The sequence below is a fragment of the Rosa rugosa genome, chromosome 3 (genome assembly GCF_958449725.1).
Source record: "Rosa rugosa chromosome 3, drRosRugo1.1, whole genome shotgun sequence".
In the NCBI taxonomy this organism is placed as follows: Eukaryota; Viridiplantae; Streptophyta; class Magnoliopsida; order Rosales; family Rosaceae; genus Rosa; species Rosa rugosa.
In genome coordinates, this window is record NC_084822.1 from 15,047,652 (window position 1) to 15,065,180 (window position 17,529).

Below are 17,529 nucleotides of genomic sequence, written 5' to 3' on the forward strand. Positions count from 1 at the left end.
AAATTTATTAGGCTTCGTTATTTAAAAACAGGTGAATCGTCGTGACATGATGACTAGATTAATCTTAAAGTTTGAAATTATCGATCACGAGAAGGCAGTAAGGTGATGATCAGATCAATCACACGTACTATAATCTCAATATAAAATAACTAGAGAATAATGGACCAAGCAAATTGTATAATTAAGCCACATAACCCTATTTGATGCGTAACTCACATGCAGTGCTACTGTCGTATCTGTCTGTCCAAGATTGAAACTAGTTAATTATTACGTATTCTTAAATTTTATTCTTCCTACAAATTTTTTCACCTAACTTGTGAAATCATGCATTCTTGTTGTTTGTTCGTTATAATGGTAACGAACAAACAACAAAGAGATCGATCGACTTTGTGCTTGATAATCCTTAATGAACCTATTTTGCATCATACTAAGCTTGGTTAGGAGCCATCCAATGTTAGGTTTTCCATTCTATTTGCAACACAGAGACTGTAGGTGTTTGGTTGTCCTACCTCCTTTCATCTTAGATTTACTACGAATCAAGTATTCTTTGTCGATCGTCAAAAATGGGTTTGTTGGAGTTTTTGTGCGTTGCAATTTAATTTTCTGGTTGCTGTTCTTGCGTGTCTCTTTGATCGAGTTTATTCTTTAGGTGCATTGCCTTGGCAATTTCAGTTGCTGGGGGTGTTTGGTTTTTTCTGCTCACTCAACCATTTTTAATTTGGCTTCCTTGCTAATTTAAGAAGTCAAACCCTTTGTCCGTCTCTTGATTTATCTGATGCTTATTTATTAATAAAAAAGGGATAGGGGGTGGGTTGCTGGCTGTGATAGTCGCCTTCATTGTTATGTGAATGATTTGCGTCTCTGTAGACTATTACTATGTTGCATATATAATTATTATAATTATCACTATTTGAATTAAAACAAAAGAGAAACGTTGCCAAATAAGATCAAGCAACATTGAATTAGAACAATATTGAATTCGATTACTTGTACCACAAGCTAAACAACTATTTTCTCAATTAGTAATTAAACTGTGGCAATGTCCAAATCATTCCTGCAATTGTAGCATGCAAAATTACAATTCATCAAAAAAGATAAAGAGCTCATTTGGGCGAGAGTTAAGGGGAGAGAGATTGAGAGACTTTTGAAGACTGATAGTGGGAAGGCTAGTTATAGACTTTATAGAGTAGGTTAAAATTTCCTCCTGTACTCTTATTATTATTATTATTATTTTGGTTTCTAATTGTGTGTTGGATCACGTTAGTCCCATGAGTATAACCATGGTAAAATCCGAATTTTTACTATCAAGGTATCAGTAAAGTCATTATGTCTCAAAGACATTCATCAAATGCATTGTCCTCTCTTTTAGAGATGGTCTTTACAAATAGCCAAATGGAAGTCAAATTGCATATTCACTTTGTATTAGAAATAGCAGAAAAAATAACATAAAACAAATAGTTTTTGTTAGAAATTCAGAACAATAGATTCGTTGAATCTCATTATTATTGTACGTTCTGTCAATACATTTGAATATATATATATACGCTGTAATTGCAGTATGCATCGGTGATTGTATAATTTGTATTCTACTAGCTAGGGCCAAGTATTTGCGATCACAGAGATCCAAAAATTGCAAGTGGCTGATGAGAATTTAGCTTCTTGTGAGTTGTAAGTTGTAACTAATCATTTCATCTATGAATTTGGACAATAGAACTGTACAATCGGAGGCAGCATGATATTGATGTAATTAGTCTTTTCAATTATATGCAACTAAGAAGTTTAGTTCGTGTGTCCACATATCAAGAAAGTTCAAAAAGAAAAAGTTGAATTGTCATTTTCGTAAGAGAAATTCTTGCGTAGGGGCACCCGCACTACGTGGCGGTGCAGCCCTCCAATCAGAAGAAAGAAATTTTTTTCTATTTTCCGAAACTACCCCTGATTTTAATGTGAAATACCTAAAATACCCCGATTCTTGAACACTGATTGGGCCGCCGCACTGCCACGTGGTGCAGGTGCCGTACGAAAGTCTCTCTCTTTTCGTAAACCTTTGGTAACCAATAGTTTAGGGTATCTAATATAATAATGACTAATTAATCAAACTCGGTGACGAAAAGGCCAAAAAGGGTGGAAGATTAATCAAAGTCGCACGTTTTGGGGCCAAAAGATATGATCTGTCAAATTCAACCAAGTGGCTCAAGATTTTCAAATTATTGACACAAATGAGTCAAACAAATCGATCATTTAATATTTCTGGACCCAAAGAAAATTCAATCTTCTTCCTTTGGATTACGATCCTTACCTAGCAGCTGGTGGTAGCTCAAGTCTCGCAGTCATCTCAGAATGCAGAAAAATCTTCCAGCATGACGATGGCGATGATCCATTTTATTTTGTCTTTCAAACTCGGCTAATAGCTAGCTCCAGAATCATCCTATGTTTTTATCTTCTTGATGATTATTTTAGAAGATTATTAAACTTATGGTCAAATAAACATAGTTATCTTCTTGAAGTTGTGGCTTTGGTCATATGGTGGACTTGGATGAGTCAAATAAGTGTGCATGTGTATTACTGTGTACGTGTACCCAGAATCCAATTGTTGCGGGATTTCAGAAGTATTATTGTGATGAATGTTCTTTTTAAATGTAGCTTGAAAGGAAATGCACCTCGAATAAGTTACCATGAATACAATACTAAGAAGCTTAATTATTTGCCCTTATGTGATAGCTACGTTGCCCAACGGTAATTTGTGGCAGAAAATTAGTATGGCCGATGTAGTTTTGTAGGGTTTCGATCAACTCTGGTCCCAATAGTAGCAACTTGTAGTTATAATGCATGAATGATACACATTATGAGAGATATGCAATCCAAAGATATGTACAGAATTCCAAGAGAGAGATATGAATAAGACTCTGAAAATACCTGATAATAAAGTTACTCTAATAATACTTCTACAAAATACTCATCTATACACCTTACTCACTAGACTAGCCTTTTCATATAGGCCTACACTAGAAAATGTCATACGTATAACAAATACAATTGACATGAATATTAGAACGTTACAATAACCTACGACCTTTTTTTTTTTTTTTTTCTTTTTTTCCCTTCTGTTTTTAGAACGTTACAATAACCTACGACCTATGAAAGCATTAACTTTCACAATTATTCTTATCATAATTCTCACCATTATATTCATCATAACTCTCAACACAATTCTAAATTAATTTTATTTCTAACATCCTCCTTTAATTTTATTTTCAAGTACTCCTTCATTCAGCTCGCAACGTGCAGTTGTTGAGCCATCACATCTTGCCACAATTCTTTAAACTAAGAGAAGAAACTTCAACTTGCCCAAATCCAAACAAAAACAAATCAATGAAATGTTCAGTTCCAAAACAGATGGGGGCAGAGAATGCAGAAGAGAGAGTAAACGAGCCTAAGGTCTGCAAAAGATTCCCAAGATTTTGATATATCAACTAGCCCCTCATTGTTGACTACTTTTTTTTTTTTGGAGAAGACCTCTTTGTTGACTACTTACCCATCAAAAATGGAGAAGGAAAATCGATCCATGAGGTCTCCATCCCCTTTTGTCGTTTTGTCTCTCGTTGACTATCTTGACTTAATTGAACATCTGACTTCTGAGGTTCATGAATTTCGTGACCAAATATTTCGTTGCTTAGAGAATGTGTATGGAATTTGGAGCTGGAGATTTACGTAGTCGACTAGAATGTAACAAATTAAGCATATAAAAATACATATAACTGCTAACAACTCTAGTCGAATGTGTTTAGAGTGTGACAATTTGGATTTTGGAGTGCTCATTTTGATGACTGGAAATGATCTCGACTTTCGTAGAGTTTTAATTTGGTTTGTTTTCTAAGACTTAAAAAACTGTACGGACTATAATTTTGTTGCATCGATATTAATACATTTTTGTATATCAGTTTCACATAATAATATTACTATCTTAGAGCAAGTGCACCGGTCTGGTTTTGACCGGGCAAAAGCATGGAATGATGATGTGGTGACCGGGCATGGTGATTTCCAGTCCTCCACCGGGCTGCTTTTACCCAGCCAAAACTTGGCTTGGGATGACCGAGGGGAAGAAAAAGGGCAAAGCCCTGACTAATTTCTTGACCAGTCGAAGGAGAAGCCCAGCTGCCACGTTGGAAGGGGAGAGAACATGGCTGACGTCACAGAGCCTAGGTTGCTTCGATCTCGGCCTGGGTTGCTTCGATCTCGACCTAGGGGCAGCGTCTGGGCGGTTTGACGCCACAGAGCGGCCGGACGAGGTGAGGCGACTTCGGGGGTGGCCGGGTCCTTGGCCGGAGGAAGACGGAGGCCGGAGAAAAATTCGGGTCGGGTCGGACGAAACCCGCCAGTTCTGGGGGCGCGCGAGAGAGAGAGACCGGAGGGGGAGGGGGGGAAATGAAAATAAGAAAAATTTTCGTCCTTTGAAATAAAAAAAGAATTTTTTTTTTCTATTTATAGAAAATTTTCAGATTTCAAAAATTCATAATAAATTCATACAAACTCCGATTTTTGCATTCCACATATGCACGAACTCGTATCGACGATCTCTATAACTTTTATGAAGGAAGTTTTCCCAAATTATGTATGTGTAAAAAGTCGATTTTCGAGACCCCCCTAAAATTATATAATAATGAACAGTGTTGACCGGGCAAGAAAAACAACGGGTGTAAACCCATGTCCAGTGGCAGTGAATAGTAACTTGACTAGTCGAATTCTCGTCTTCTCGACTTTGCCTTTTCTTGACTACGGGTGCACTTGCTCTTATAGCCCCCTGGACAAAACTAATCTACCTCTTTCGCTCTTTCTAATTCAAAATATTGAGGGGGTGCAACATGATAATTAGAATAATTTAATTGGATGATGAATAAATTTTTTTTTTTTTTAGTTAAAAAAATAGTATATTCATCACAAGCCAGAATAGGCCCGTTACATACCCTTCCGCTGTCATTTAAGGGCATAGACAGTCAAGAAGCTAGTGGTAGTACCCACAAGTGGTACGTACATATAGTCCTACTCATTATACATTCACATACGTAGAGATAGCGGATATCCTCCTTCAGTACTACTCCAGAGACGCTAAAGAGACATTGGGTGCACATCAGTGCTTAGGTTCCTAAATACAAGGAATTTATTGTAAAATACAAAGCTAAAACATAGTAAAGACCTAGGGCAACAAACCCCAGCCCAAAATAGTAGGCCCAAGAGCATCCAAAGGAATAGTCCAACTTCAGAGCCCATTAAGCTGGCCTGGCCCCAGCCCATCTTCCCCGACGACATGTCGTACGCCACAAATCCAGCGCTCCTGACGACCCGCTCTGCCACGACCGTGTCGCTCCGATTGACGCCTCCGCGACCTCTCACCGCTTCGACCCAAACCACCGCGCCCTATGCCGCCACAGCGCACGCCAGAATCAAGCCGACACAGCTCACGCTGCCCGGAATCCCGCCGGTCTTTATCAGTACAACTACACCGCCGGTTGAGATGTGGCCAGAAAACCGAAGGCCAAGCCATCTGGAAACTCTCCGGAGCGCAACCACCCATGGATGATCCTCGGACTCAGATTGAATGCCCGTCCGGCAGCAAATCCCAGACAAAGGCGAGGCCGAAGGCCAGCACCGATCAGGGCGCTGCCGAACGAGATCTATTGATGCGGAAAAGACAATTAAAATTGGCATCTAAATTGTGATTCAATATTTATGACAATTAAATTGGCATCTAAAATATATAGATCCTCTCTAGAAAGCCTCAATCAAAATATATATATATATATATATATATATATATATATATATATATATTATATATCCTATCCAGAGCGACGCCTCGCTCTAAAATTAAAGTACGCTTTTAGAGTTTATGGTCACTTTTCAGTCGCATATTTACATCTCGACGTTTAGTTTTTAGGTACTAATGTATAAATCATCTCTGCAAAATTTCAGCCAAATTGATGGTCGTTAAGGCATTAATATCTGCCTTAAAGCTAGTACTGTTTAGGTTGGACAGATTCAATTCGTCCATTGGTTTAAGCGAGTTAGATACCTTAAAGATCATCAATTTGGCTGAAATTTTGCAGAGATAATATATACATTAATACCTAAAAACTGAATGGTCGAGATGTGGATATGAGACCGAAAAGTGATCCTAAACTCTAACCTCGCACTTTAATTTCAGTTTAATTTCAGAGCGAGGCCTCGCTCTGGATAAATATTACACACACACACACACACACACACACACACACACACACACATATATATATATATATATATATATATATATATATATATATATATATATATATATATATGTTTCCAAGTTCAAAGATCACATAACAAAAGAACCAAGAATATATCTTATAGGAAACCCTAAAACTCTCTCTCTCTCTCTCTCTCTCTCTCTCTCTCTCTCTCTCTCTCTCGCCTCTCTCGAGAAACTAAGGCTGAGGCAGCGTAGAAACTCCACCTCTCATCCGGTGGCACTCCGACTGGCAGCAGTGTGAGCAGTGTGACCTTGGTCGCGTTGCTGTCATGACGTTGATGTCGGACGGGTAATGAGTTATATGGCTGGGCCCTTGGGTTGGCTCTGCTCAGAGGCTGGATGTGGCTCTAGCTGGCATGGTTTCTGTTTTCGTTGCTCTGAGGCAGTGATGGATGGGAGTACTCATTTTCGATTCAGAGACAGGCGTGCGCGAGCGGGGCTGTTTCCAAGTAGCGGAGGCGGTGCAGCGGCGTCTGCTCGTTTGGCGGTGTCAAGGTGGAGCCCTCCTTTTGATGGCGGTGATGGTGATTGACGGTGGTGCTTCTGACGAATCTGCACGAAGAGTGAAGCAGGGCTGCGTTGGGGCTATTTTGTTCATTGGGCCTCGAGCTGTCCTTAATTTGCCCAAAATAGTTAGACTTTTTTTCTTTCTGTTATTTCTTTTGTTTGGGAAACCCTTTATTTTTAGATTTTGTCTAGTCACAATAAGTTTCCTTGGATTAGGAACCTAGGCACTTGTGTGCACTCTAGCTATCTCTAGCGCATCCAGCGTAGTACTAATAGAGGATATGCACTACCTCTACGTATTTGATTGTATAATGAGTATGTTTATTTCTATGTACCACCGTGGGTACTACCACTATTTTCTTGTTCTGTCTATAAATAGCAGCGGAATGGTATATAACGGTCTATTCTAGCTTGTGATGAATATATTATTTCGCCCATTAGCTGGATTTAAAAAATAAAAAAAAATACGCTAAGATCGAGATGGATGGTGAGTTAAAATTCCCCAGCAATCCCATTCTAAGTCATATCGTTTGTCTTACAACCACCAACCTTAAAGTCATTAACTACGTCGCTCGCTCGTTAATCTTTGTATGATATTTTTATCTGATTTCAAATGTTTGATCAATTGATACATGAAAACTGGTTGTAGGAATGACAGTTCTTAGGTTCAATTTAGGCCTCATCAACGGGCCGGGCCGAGCCCGGCCCATTAGTAGCGGGCTTGGGCCGGGCCGGACTTTATTGTAAATTGAAGGATCCAAGCCCATCCATTTAATGCGGGCCTCGCGGGCTTTTTCGGGCTAGGCCGGGCTAAGCCTTGCGGGCTTTTTTGGGGCGGGCCTTGCAGGCTTTATTTACAAATAAATCTTTAAAGATAATATTTTTTATAAACTTATATTTATATATCATACACTCCAAAGAGAAACCTCTATCAACTTAAATAAAATAGGAAACCCGACCGTTGGATGAGATTATTATAATAAATTATGAGCGTGGTTAAAAATTTAGCCAATTTCACCATATTTTCGAATCCGATCGAATTAGTCAACCGTCGTCACTTATTTGTTTTCTTAGTTGACCGATGGCATGACGACGCGAAACGTGTTTATTTTTTCACATCACGTCTGTAAATATTCCATCTATGGATGTGCGTAGACATAAGATAAAAATTTCAATTTTAATTACAAAGAAGTTTGCCTATATCAATTTGCCTCCAAAAGTTGTATGACTTGTATATTGCATTTAAATTGTTGAGGTTCATTCTAAAGCAACCATGAAGTGAAAAATGAATTTAGAGAAATCAACCGCTCGATTGAGAGATTGTAATGTTTTATGGTGATTGTAAAAAATTCAGCTAATTTGATTCTCGTTTCGAATTCGATCAACTAGGTCAAATTTAGTTACTCTTATAAACCTATATTTATATATCATACACTCCAAAGATAAACCTCTATAAATTCAAATAAAATGAAAAAACCGACCGGTGGATGTGATTATTACAATAAATTATGAGTGTGGTAAAAAATTTAGCCAATTTCATCATATTTTCGAATCCGATCGAATTGGTCAACCGTTGTCACTTGTATGTCTTCTTGGTTGACCGATGACATAACGACCGCGAAACGTGCTTATTTTTTCACATCACGTATGTAAATATTCAGTCAATGGATGTGTGTGGACATAACATAAAATTTTCAATTTTAATTACAAATACGTTGGCCTATACCAATTTGCCTCCTAAAGTTGTATGACTTATACATTGCATTTAAATTGTTGAGGTCCATTCTAAAGCAACCATGAAGTGGAAGATGAATTTGGAGAAACCAACCGCTTGATGGAGATATTTTAATGTTTTATGGTGGTTGTAAAAAATCCAGCCAATTTAGTTCTCGTTTCGAATTCGATCAACTAAGTCAAACTTAGTTACTCTTATAAACCTATATTTATATTTATTATTTCAAAAAAAAAAAAACCTATATTTATATATCATACACTCCAAAGAGCAACCTCTATAAATTCAAATAAAATGAAAAAACCGACCGGTGGATGTGATTATTACAATAAATTATGAGTGTGGTAAAAAATTTAGCCAATTTCACCATATTTTCGAATCCGATCGAATTGGTCAACTGTTGTCACTTGTATGTCTTATTGGTTGACCGATGACATGACGACCGCGAAACGTGCTTATTTTTTCACATCACGTATATAAATATTCAGTCAATGGATGTGCATGGACATAAGATAAAAATTTAAATTTTAATTACAAATACGTTGGCCTATATCAATTTGCCTCCTAAAGTTGTAAGACTTATACATTGCATTTAAATTGTTGAGGTCCATTATAAAGCAACCATAGAGTGGAAGATAAATTTGGAGAAACCAACCGCTCGATGGAGAGATTGTAATGTTTTATAGTGGTTGTAAAAAATCCAGTCAATTTAGTTCTCGTTTCGAATTCGATCAACTAGGTCAAACTTAGTTACTCTTATAAACCTATATTTATATATCATACACTCCAAAGAGCAACCTCTATAAATTCAAATAAAATGAAAAAACCGACCGTTAGATGTGATTATTATAATAAATTACGAGTGTGGTAAAAAAAATTGCCAATTTCACCATATTTTCGAATCCGATCGAATTGGTCAACCGTTGTCACTTATTTTTTAGAATATATATGCACATATTCTATATAAAAGTATGAGAACTTCCACACACACACACATATATATATATGTGTGTGTGTGTGTGTGTGTGTGTGTTTATATATATATATATATAAACACACACTATATATATAAACACACACACACACAGATATATATATATATATATATATATATATATATATATATATATATAAAATAGTTTACGGGCTTTTACGGGCCGGGCCTAGCAGGCTTTTGACGGGCCGGGCCGGGTTTTTGCGGGCTTTTTGGCCGGCCTCCATCGGCCCACCGAGGCTGGCTTTTGCGGGCTTTTTAACAGGCCGGCGGGCCTCCATCGGCCCACTTGATCCGCGGGCTTTTTGATGAGGCCTAGTTCAAATTTAGGGTCAACATACTCGTTTACCTCATTTGTGCTAAGCAAATGTTTGCTGTTCATATTCATAATCGAAATTGTTTACTGTATTGAAAATCAATCAAAACGAAGATTATTTGTATTGCTATCTAGTTATATTCAAGAATGACTTTCAGAACAATTAATGAAGAACATAATGTTGAGATATCTAATTTGATGGATTTTTTTGGCAGAGATATCTTTAGATAATGTTGTAATATGAACCAATTCCATTCTGAAAGTGTTATATGAGGATTAATCGTAAATCACAAGTGTATACGAAGAGCTTAATATATGTATATGTCTTCACTACTTTACTGCGTACCCTTTTTGAAGTGACCCCTGGTATTTCTTATGTACGTAATTAGCGGAGATTATAAAGAGATTAAAACCGTGATGTTAAAAGCAAAAGCCAAAATTAGGGGGATTCATGCATGCATATTTGTCGTTAAGCTATAAATCAGAGACAAATATATCTTGTCATGTGACTGCCAGGCACAAAAGCCAATTTGCATCAGTATTAGCTGTTAAATTGGTTTACATGATAATCATTATTCAATACCAAGCAGCCTACGAGCTATATATATATATATATATATATCATATCCAGAGCGGAGCTCCGCTTTGAAAATTAACGTGTGAAGTTCGAGTTTTGGGTAATTTTTTTGTCGCATATCCACCTCTCGACCGTTCAGTTTTTAGGTACTAGTGTATAGATCGTCTCTGTAAATTTTCAGCCAAAATGATAATCGTTAAGACATTGATAATTGCCTTAAAGCTTGTACGGTTAAGGCATTGATAATTGCCTTAGACAAGGGTTCTAATTGTGTTTTTTGTTTTTGTTTATTCACCTTCAGTAAACTATATATATATAGCTAGGGCAAAAAGCCGGTCCATTAAGTTTTGATCTCGTGCCGGTGGTGTTAAACGACTATGACAATTGCTCCAATCGATACTATTGTTCGTCTGGACGATTTCAGTTCACATCTTTGGCTTCCCGACGAGCTTCCTCACCTTGCCCGCCTGTCATTCTCATTTCATCGGCGAGTCATTGGATTCGGTTTTGGATGTTGGACTGGTTAGAGTTTGTGTGCATGGACTTGGCTATGAATAACAAGGTGACGATCTAATGCCGATTCTAGTTGACTCCGGTGGTGGCGGGTATCAACTTCAAGTTTGAGAAGCTAATTGATTGTTGTTAATTTAGCCTCTGGGTTGCTCAACCATGTTGGGCGCTTTCAGCCCTTGACAGACTCTGCATTATATATAGTGCTACCGAAGACTAATCCTAGCAAAACCATGTCACCACTCCACTTTTTATATGCGCCCTACAATATTTTAGATGATTGATATTGACACTTCATTTAATGAGTCACACTAAATATGAAATGAAAGTTTCAATCCCCATCAAAGAACTCAATTTTAACAAGAAAGCAAAAATGTCTATTTATGCTTTATTGTTAAATTAAATTTGATCTCGACTATGAATCGAAGGTAATAGAATTGTAACCAAATCGTACTTGCATTCTTTTGCAGAGCTCCAAAGAATCCGGAGTGCCCTAAGTCGAGGTTTTGAGAACTTCTGCTCGTTTGGCTCTCGGGATCGGTGAGGGTTTGTCACGCCGCTATTAGGCCGTTGCTAGACGGGTGTTGAACGCTATTTGCTCGGGGAGTTCAGAGGGAGAGGCTTCTGGCTCAAGGTGTTGGACGGGGCCTGGGTGAGTTTCTAGACCAAATCACTGGGTGTGGTCGCGTTGTGCAGGGATGGCGGGTTTCGCTTATGGGCTTTGTAGATCTCGGCAGCGTGATTCTGATGGTTTGAGCGACAGCATAGTTCTGAGGAGCTGTGCGGCAGTGAAGATTTGGAGGATCCAGGCGGCGGCTTTTGATTCTGGAGGGGTGCACGGCGAGGCCAAGTGATGGGCGTTGTAAGCTGGGTCGGGCCAGCACGACTTGATTGAGCATGGGTCGGCGCGGCAAGCTACAGCGGATTGGTGGTGGGAGCGGACAGCGCTGCACGGGCATACTTACGAGGGAGATGAAAGTTTGGGCCTGCTCCAAATCCTGCTGGGCCTTGTGTTTTTGGGTTTCTTCTCTTTGGGTTACCCTATCGGGCCTTTAATTGGGCTAGGGCTTTGGCCCTTGGTCCAAACCTATGTTTTTGACAATTTGTCTAATCATAATAATTTCCTTGTATTAGGATCTAGATCTCTAGCGCTTCTGGCGTAATACCAATGGAGGATCCCGCTACCTCTACGTATTTGGATGTATAATAAGTACTACTGTGGGTATTACCACTATCTTCTTGTCTGTCTATAAATAGCAGTGGAAGGGTATGTAACGGTCTATTTTGGCTTGTGATGAATATATTATTTCGCCCGCAGAGCTTGATTCAAAAAAAAAAAAAATCAAAGGCTAATGTATTAATAAAATCGTAGACTTACAAGAATTTTTTTCCCTATTCTATTATCTTTGAGATGCTTTAATAACTTTCATTTTTCGATAAAAAATTGAGAAGTTTTAAATACACACCCCTAATTACTTAATACACATTCCTTACTCAATACACTTACCATTTAATTTCTCATTCTAATATTTTACTAAATACACAACCCAAATTACCCAAAATATCCTTAAACTAAAAAACCTTGAAATACTCTATTATTTAACTACATTAAGGCTACTATTTAATTTGATTGGTATATATAATTGACCATATTAATTACTTGTGTTAGTTATCGAGAAATCCATAAGGATTCATTATTGTTCCTTCAAATAGATGCTTAGAAATATGTTTTGTATTATTTGAGTTCTTATCCACCAAACACCCTTTTTTTTTAAAAGACCAAACACCCTATTAATCAAGTATAAAATTTTGAGTCAAACATTCAACCAAAATTGTATCAGTAGTTTCTCCACAATGGCGGAGCTATGAAGTTGTCATTGGATGGTCAAACAAATTAACAATTACAAAGTTTTATACTTGTGATGTTTTATATTAAATAATAAATTGACTAATCATAACTTTTAGAAAGAAAAAAAAAAGAACTAAAAAGTGGGAGTAAAGCGATATGTTTTAAAAACCAATGACATTAAATATTTTGAAATTCTAAATTATATGGTCTCTCACCCCATTTAATTACAATTTATTTAAGGAAAATTTAAATTAGATGGTTTCTAACTTTATTCTTGTTTTGAATGAGGATGTCATGTATAGAAATTCATTGTGTTTTATAATTATAGAATAATATATGGAAGATATGATTATTATTATTTTTCTTCTAATACATAGATGTCTATTTTTGTCATTTAATCTACCTATAAAATCTGATTTAAAATATAAAATAATAAGGATGTGTATTAAGTAGTTTGGGGTGTGTATTTAAAATTTCTCTAAAAAATTACACAACTATTTTTTTTTTTGAGCATGCACGTGTCAAAATTTTAGTTATTATGTACATGTGTATTGAAAGACTTTAAGATGAATAATAAGTTCTAAAAATAGAGGAAGAATCCAACTTCGAGTACAATCATAACTCTTATTTTGATCACGGAGAGCAATTCCAACAACTTAACTATAGTTTTCTGTATTATATATAGGAAAGCGAAAATCAAAATCTACATAACTTTTCTGCTTCAACTCCAATAGATTTCTTATTTTACAGTCTTCATAATTTTTTCCTGTAAATTTAGGAAATTTTATTTTCTCTTTCATCAATATCCCTAAAATGAGGATAGGTATATGAAATTTGTTGGAGCGAAAATGATTCATATTTATGAAGAAAAATCATAAATATGGAGAAGCTATTAGAGCTGCTCTGATATGCCACATTTACCTGGTCTAAATACACTAAAAGTTGTATTTATCTCTCCAACGCAAAGAATAATCACATAATGCATTATTGATGGAGTATCATAGTATAGTATTTCTTTTTTGGTCGTATATATACACACACTAAATAATCAAATAGCGTCGGCTAGCTGGCGCATGAAGATGAAGTTGCAGCTGTGATACCTTGTATATTGTACGCTCACGAGCAGTGCTCAATTAGTCGATAGCTTAGCTTAAATCAGATTAATTTATCTAAGTTTGTTACAACCAATTAATCTACGCCTGCTGTGAAAACTGAACCCATTGGTCCACTTGAATGATGTAAGATTAAGACTCTTACGGTCCACTGTTACGAGTCGTGGTGGCACTACCTGATGTGACCAGTATTTTGGGGTCTATATATACCCACACTCCTAATAGCTTAGCTCTAACCCAGCACTACTACTCCACAGTTATTTCATCCTCCTCAAATTAATCACCACATAACCAAATCTCTCCCTATAGCTCCGAGTCCATCTCCAGTTTATTAACGAGATGGCTGACCGGAGAGCTGAAGAAAATGTCGTCTCCGGCCAACCCATCCAGAAAACCATTGCGGATTTCGATCCCGCTCCCAAACCCAAGAGAAACAAGTACGCTTTTGCTTGTGCTATGTTGGCTTCCATGACTTCTATCCTACTCGGTTATGGTAAGTAATCGTTTATGTTTCTTTCATTTTGAAATATGATATTCGGGGAGGAGAGACTTGAACTCGAGATATCTTCAGAACTGTGTTGTCTTTATATAGATACACACATACACGCACATACATATGCATGTGGTGGTTAAGTTTTTTGTGTTATCTATAGATATTGGGGTAATGAGTGGAGCGGCGATCTACATCAAAGACGACCTCCATGTCTCCGACGTGCAGATCGAAGTTCTAGTAGGAATTCTGAATCTCTACTGCCTCATCGGCTCCGCCGCCGCCGGCAGGACGTCCGACTGGATTGGACGTCGGTATACCATAGTCCTCGCCGGAGCCATCTTCTTCGCCGGAGCTCTTCTCATGGGCTTCGCCACCAACTACTCCTTCCTCATGTTCGGGAGGTTTGTTGCCGGAGTCGGCGTTGGTTATGCCCTCATGATTGCTCCTGTCTACACCGCCGAAGTTTCTCCGGCGTCGTCTCGTGGTTTCCTCACGTCTTTCCCTGAGGTAGGTTTGTTCGTTTGTTTAGTTAAATCAAAATCTTTGAAGCACTTATCAAGAAAGCTTTAGAATATGCTCTTGGATTTTACCCAACAAAGCACCAAAGTCCAAAGGCAACACCATCCTTTCTCTGAGTTTTGGTCTTTTGGATATGGTTGGAACTTTTCTGACAATATTGAAAAACCGTTTATTTTCAAGTCACCACTTTTGTTCTCCTCTTTTTTTTTTTTATCAAAATGAAATTTATCAAACTCAATCAAGAGAGTACAAATCAGGCCAATAAACTCTCCTTTTGGCCTCTAAAACAATTAATTTGCTTTTAACAAATCATATAACCATCTTCAATAAGTTCCTTTCCAGACCATGAGCTACTTGGTTAGTTTTTTTGCGCACGTGCTTCCAAGTCACAAATTCAAACTCCCGCAACAGAGATCGGACTCCATCCAAAACATTATGTAAAGAATTTATAGTTGTTGGCTAACATATTTCGTAAGCAATTGAATATTATGTATAAAACTTTTTTGGATTTGTTTTACAAATTTATCTACACATCATTATGGCCCATTTTACTTGTAAATTGCCTCACATCATTTAATAAATAAATTTGATATACAAATTCAGAATACTTATCAAATTCTTATTGGTCGAGTTGAGTTTGTTGTCTTGTTTTTTTTGCTTTTTCTGTATAACTCGTTTTTTTTTTTTTTTTTTTGAGGCAAACTCGTTTTTTTTTTTTTAAAAGCGTTTAGAGTTGCTCGATCTATGCCCACGAAGTTGGGAAAAACTTTTTGGGTATCATACTTACCTAATTTTTTTTTTTATGCTTTCATCTCTAATAAAGTACTCTTTTTTTTTCTTTTTGAGAACATAATAAAGTACTAACCGATGTTTGGTTGTTTGAAACTTTGAGCAGGTGTTTATCAATGCCGGAATCTTATTGGGGTACATATCCAACTGGGCATTCTCCAAGCTCGCACTTAACCTAGGCTGGCGTCTCATGCTCGGCGTCGGTGCAATACCCTCCGTCTTCCTCGCCCTCGGCGTCTTAGCCATGCCGGAATCCCCTCGCTGGCTCGTCATGCAGGGCCGCCTCGGCGACGCCAAGAGAGTCCTCGACCGAACTTCAGACTCCATGGAAGAGTCCAAACTCCGACTCGCCGACATCAAAGAAGCCGCCGGAATCCCCGAGCACTGCAACGAGGACGTCGTTCAAGTCCCAAAACGCAGCCACGGTGAAGACGTCTGGAAAGAGCTCATACTCCGCCCGACCCCCGCCATCCGTCACATTCTCATCGCCGCCGTCGGTATACACTTCTTCCAACAAGCCTCAGGCATCGACGCCGTCGTTTTGTACAGCCCGAGAATCTTCAAAAAGGCCGGAATCAAGGCCAAGGACAAACTCCTCCTCGCCACCATAGCCGTCGGATCCGTCAAGACAGTCTTCATCCTCGTCGCAACGTTTCATCTGGACAGGATAGGACGCCGTCCTTTGCTTCTTACCAGCGTAGCAGGGATGATAGCCTCACTCGGTTGTCTCGGTTTCAGCCTCACCATCATCGACCACAGCGACGAGAAGATCATGTGGGCCCTTGTTCTCTCCATCACCATGGTCTTATTCTACGTCGCGTTCTTCTCCATCGGAATGGGCCCCATCACTTGGGTCTACAGCTCCGAGATCTTCCCGTTAAAGCTACGAGCTCAGGGGTGTAGTATTGGAGTCGCCGTCAACAGAGTCGTCAGTGGGATAATCTCAATGACTTTTATATCCCTGTACGAGGCCATAACTATTGGCGGAGCCTTCTTTCTTTTCGCCGGAATTGCGGCGGTTGGCTGGGTGTTCTTCTATACAATGCTACCGGAGACACGAGGGAGAACCCTTGAAGATATGGAAGTCCTTTTTGGGAAGTTCCACAAGTGGAAAGAGGCCAATGCCCTGCTCAAAAACAAGCAGGTGGATCCTAATAGTAATGGAAACGACACCGCCAGCGGCGGTCAGGTTCAATTAGGAACAAAAGGGCAAGATTAGGGTTGGTGATGGCAATATATATATAGTAGAGAAGAAGAAGCTCAACCCATAGTCTGAAAATTTTTGTATGCGTGCGGATTATATATAACCGGCACATACAAAAGCTTATCAGAAGGCAAATGGTATAAGAATGGTTGATGGCTCGGCCCTTTCAAGGAGAAAAATCAAATGCAATGAAGAAAACAAAGTTTTATATGTGTATTCATTGTACAAGGTTGTGCTTGACATTTGCTTACCATTTGTAGGTTTTTTATTTTTTCCTCTTTTGGTGACTCGTGAGACTGTATCTCAGAAACTAGCAATAATAGTAGTCATGAATGAATTATCATGAATGTGTCTTCAGATCATGAATGAATTATCAATTTTTAACTAGTAACCAAAAAAAAAAAAAACAAATTATCAATTTCTTAACTAATGTCTCTAAGATCTGGACAAAAATTTGTATCGACCTAAATATTTGACAACGCGATTATATGACACCAAATTGAGTGTTTATTATACCTCTGAACCCAAAAGTACAATTATGGATACCGTTTGTGATAAAAGTTCTTAATAGGGTGTTTCTAAATGTACCCAGCAAATCAATTTTACATGAAAAGATAGTTGTATCCTCATACCAAAAT

General features: G+C 38.1%; 1 protein-coding gene across 1 annotated transcript; it reads left to right on the forward strand.

Annotated features, from left to right (window-relative positions):
* Positions 1–14,108: 14,108 nt before the first annotated feature.
* On the forward strand, positions 14,109–17,238 carry LOC133741398 (polyol transporter 5-like). The gene is made up of 3 exons (XM_062169303.1): positions 14,109–14,379; positions 14,540–14,886; positions 15,794–17,238. Exons 1-3 carry the CDS (start codon positions 14,226–14,228, stop codon positions 16,904–16,906), a joined length of 1,614 nt encoding a protein of 537 aa, XP_062025287.1. The 5' UTR covers positions 14,109–14,225; the 3' UTR covers positions 16,907–17,238.
* The last annotated feature ends 291 nt before the right edge of the window (positions 17,239–17,529 follow it).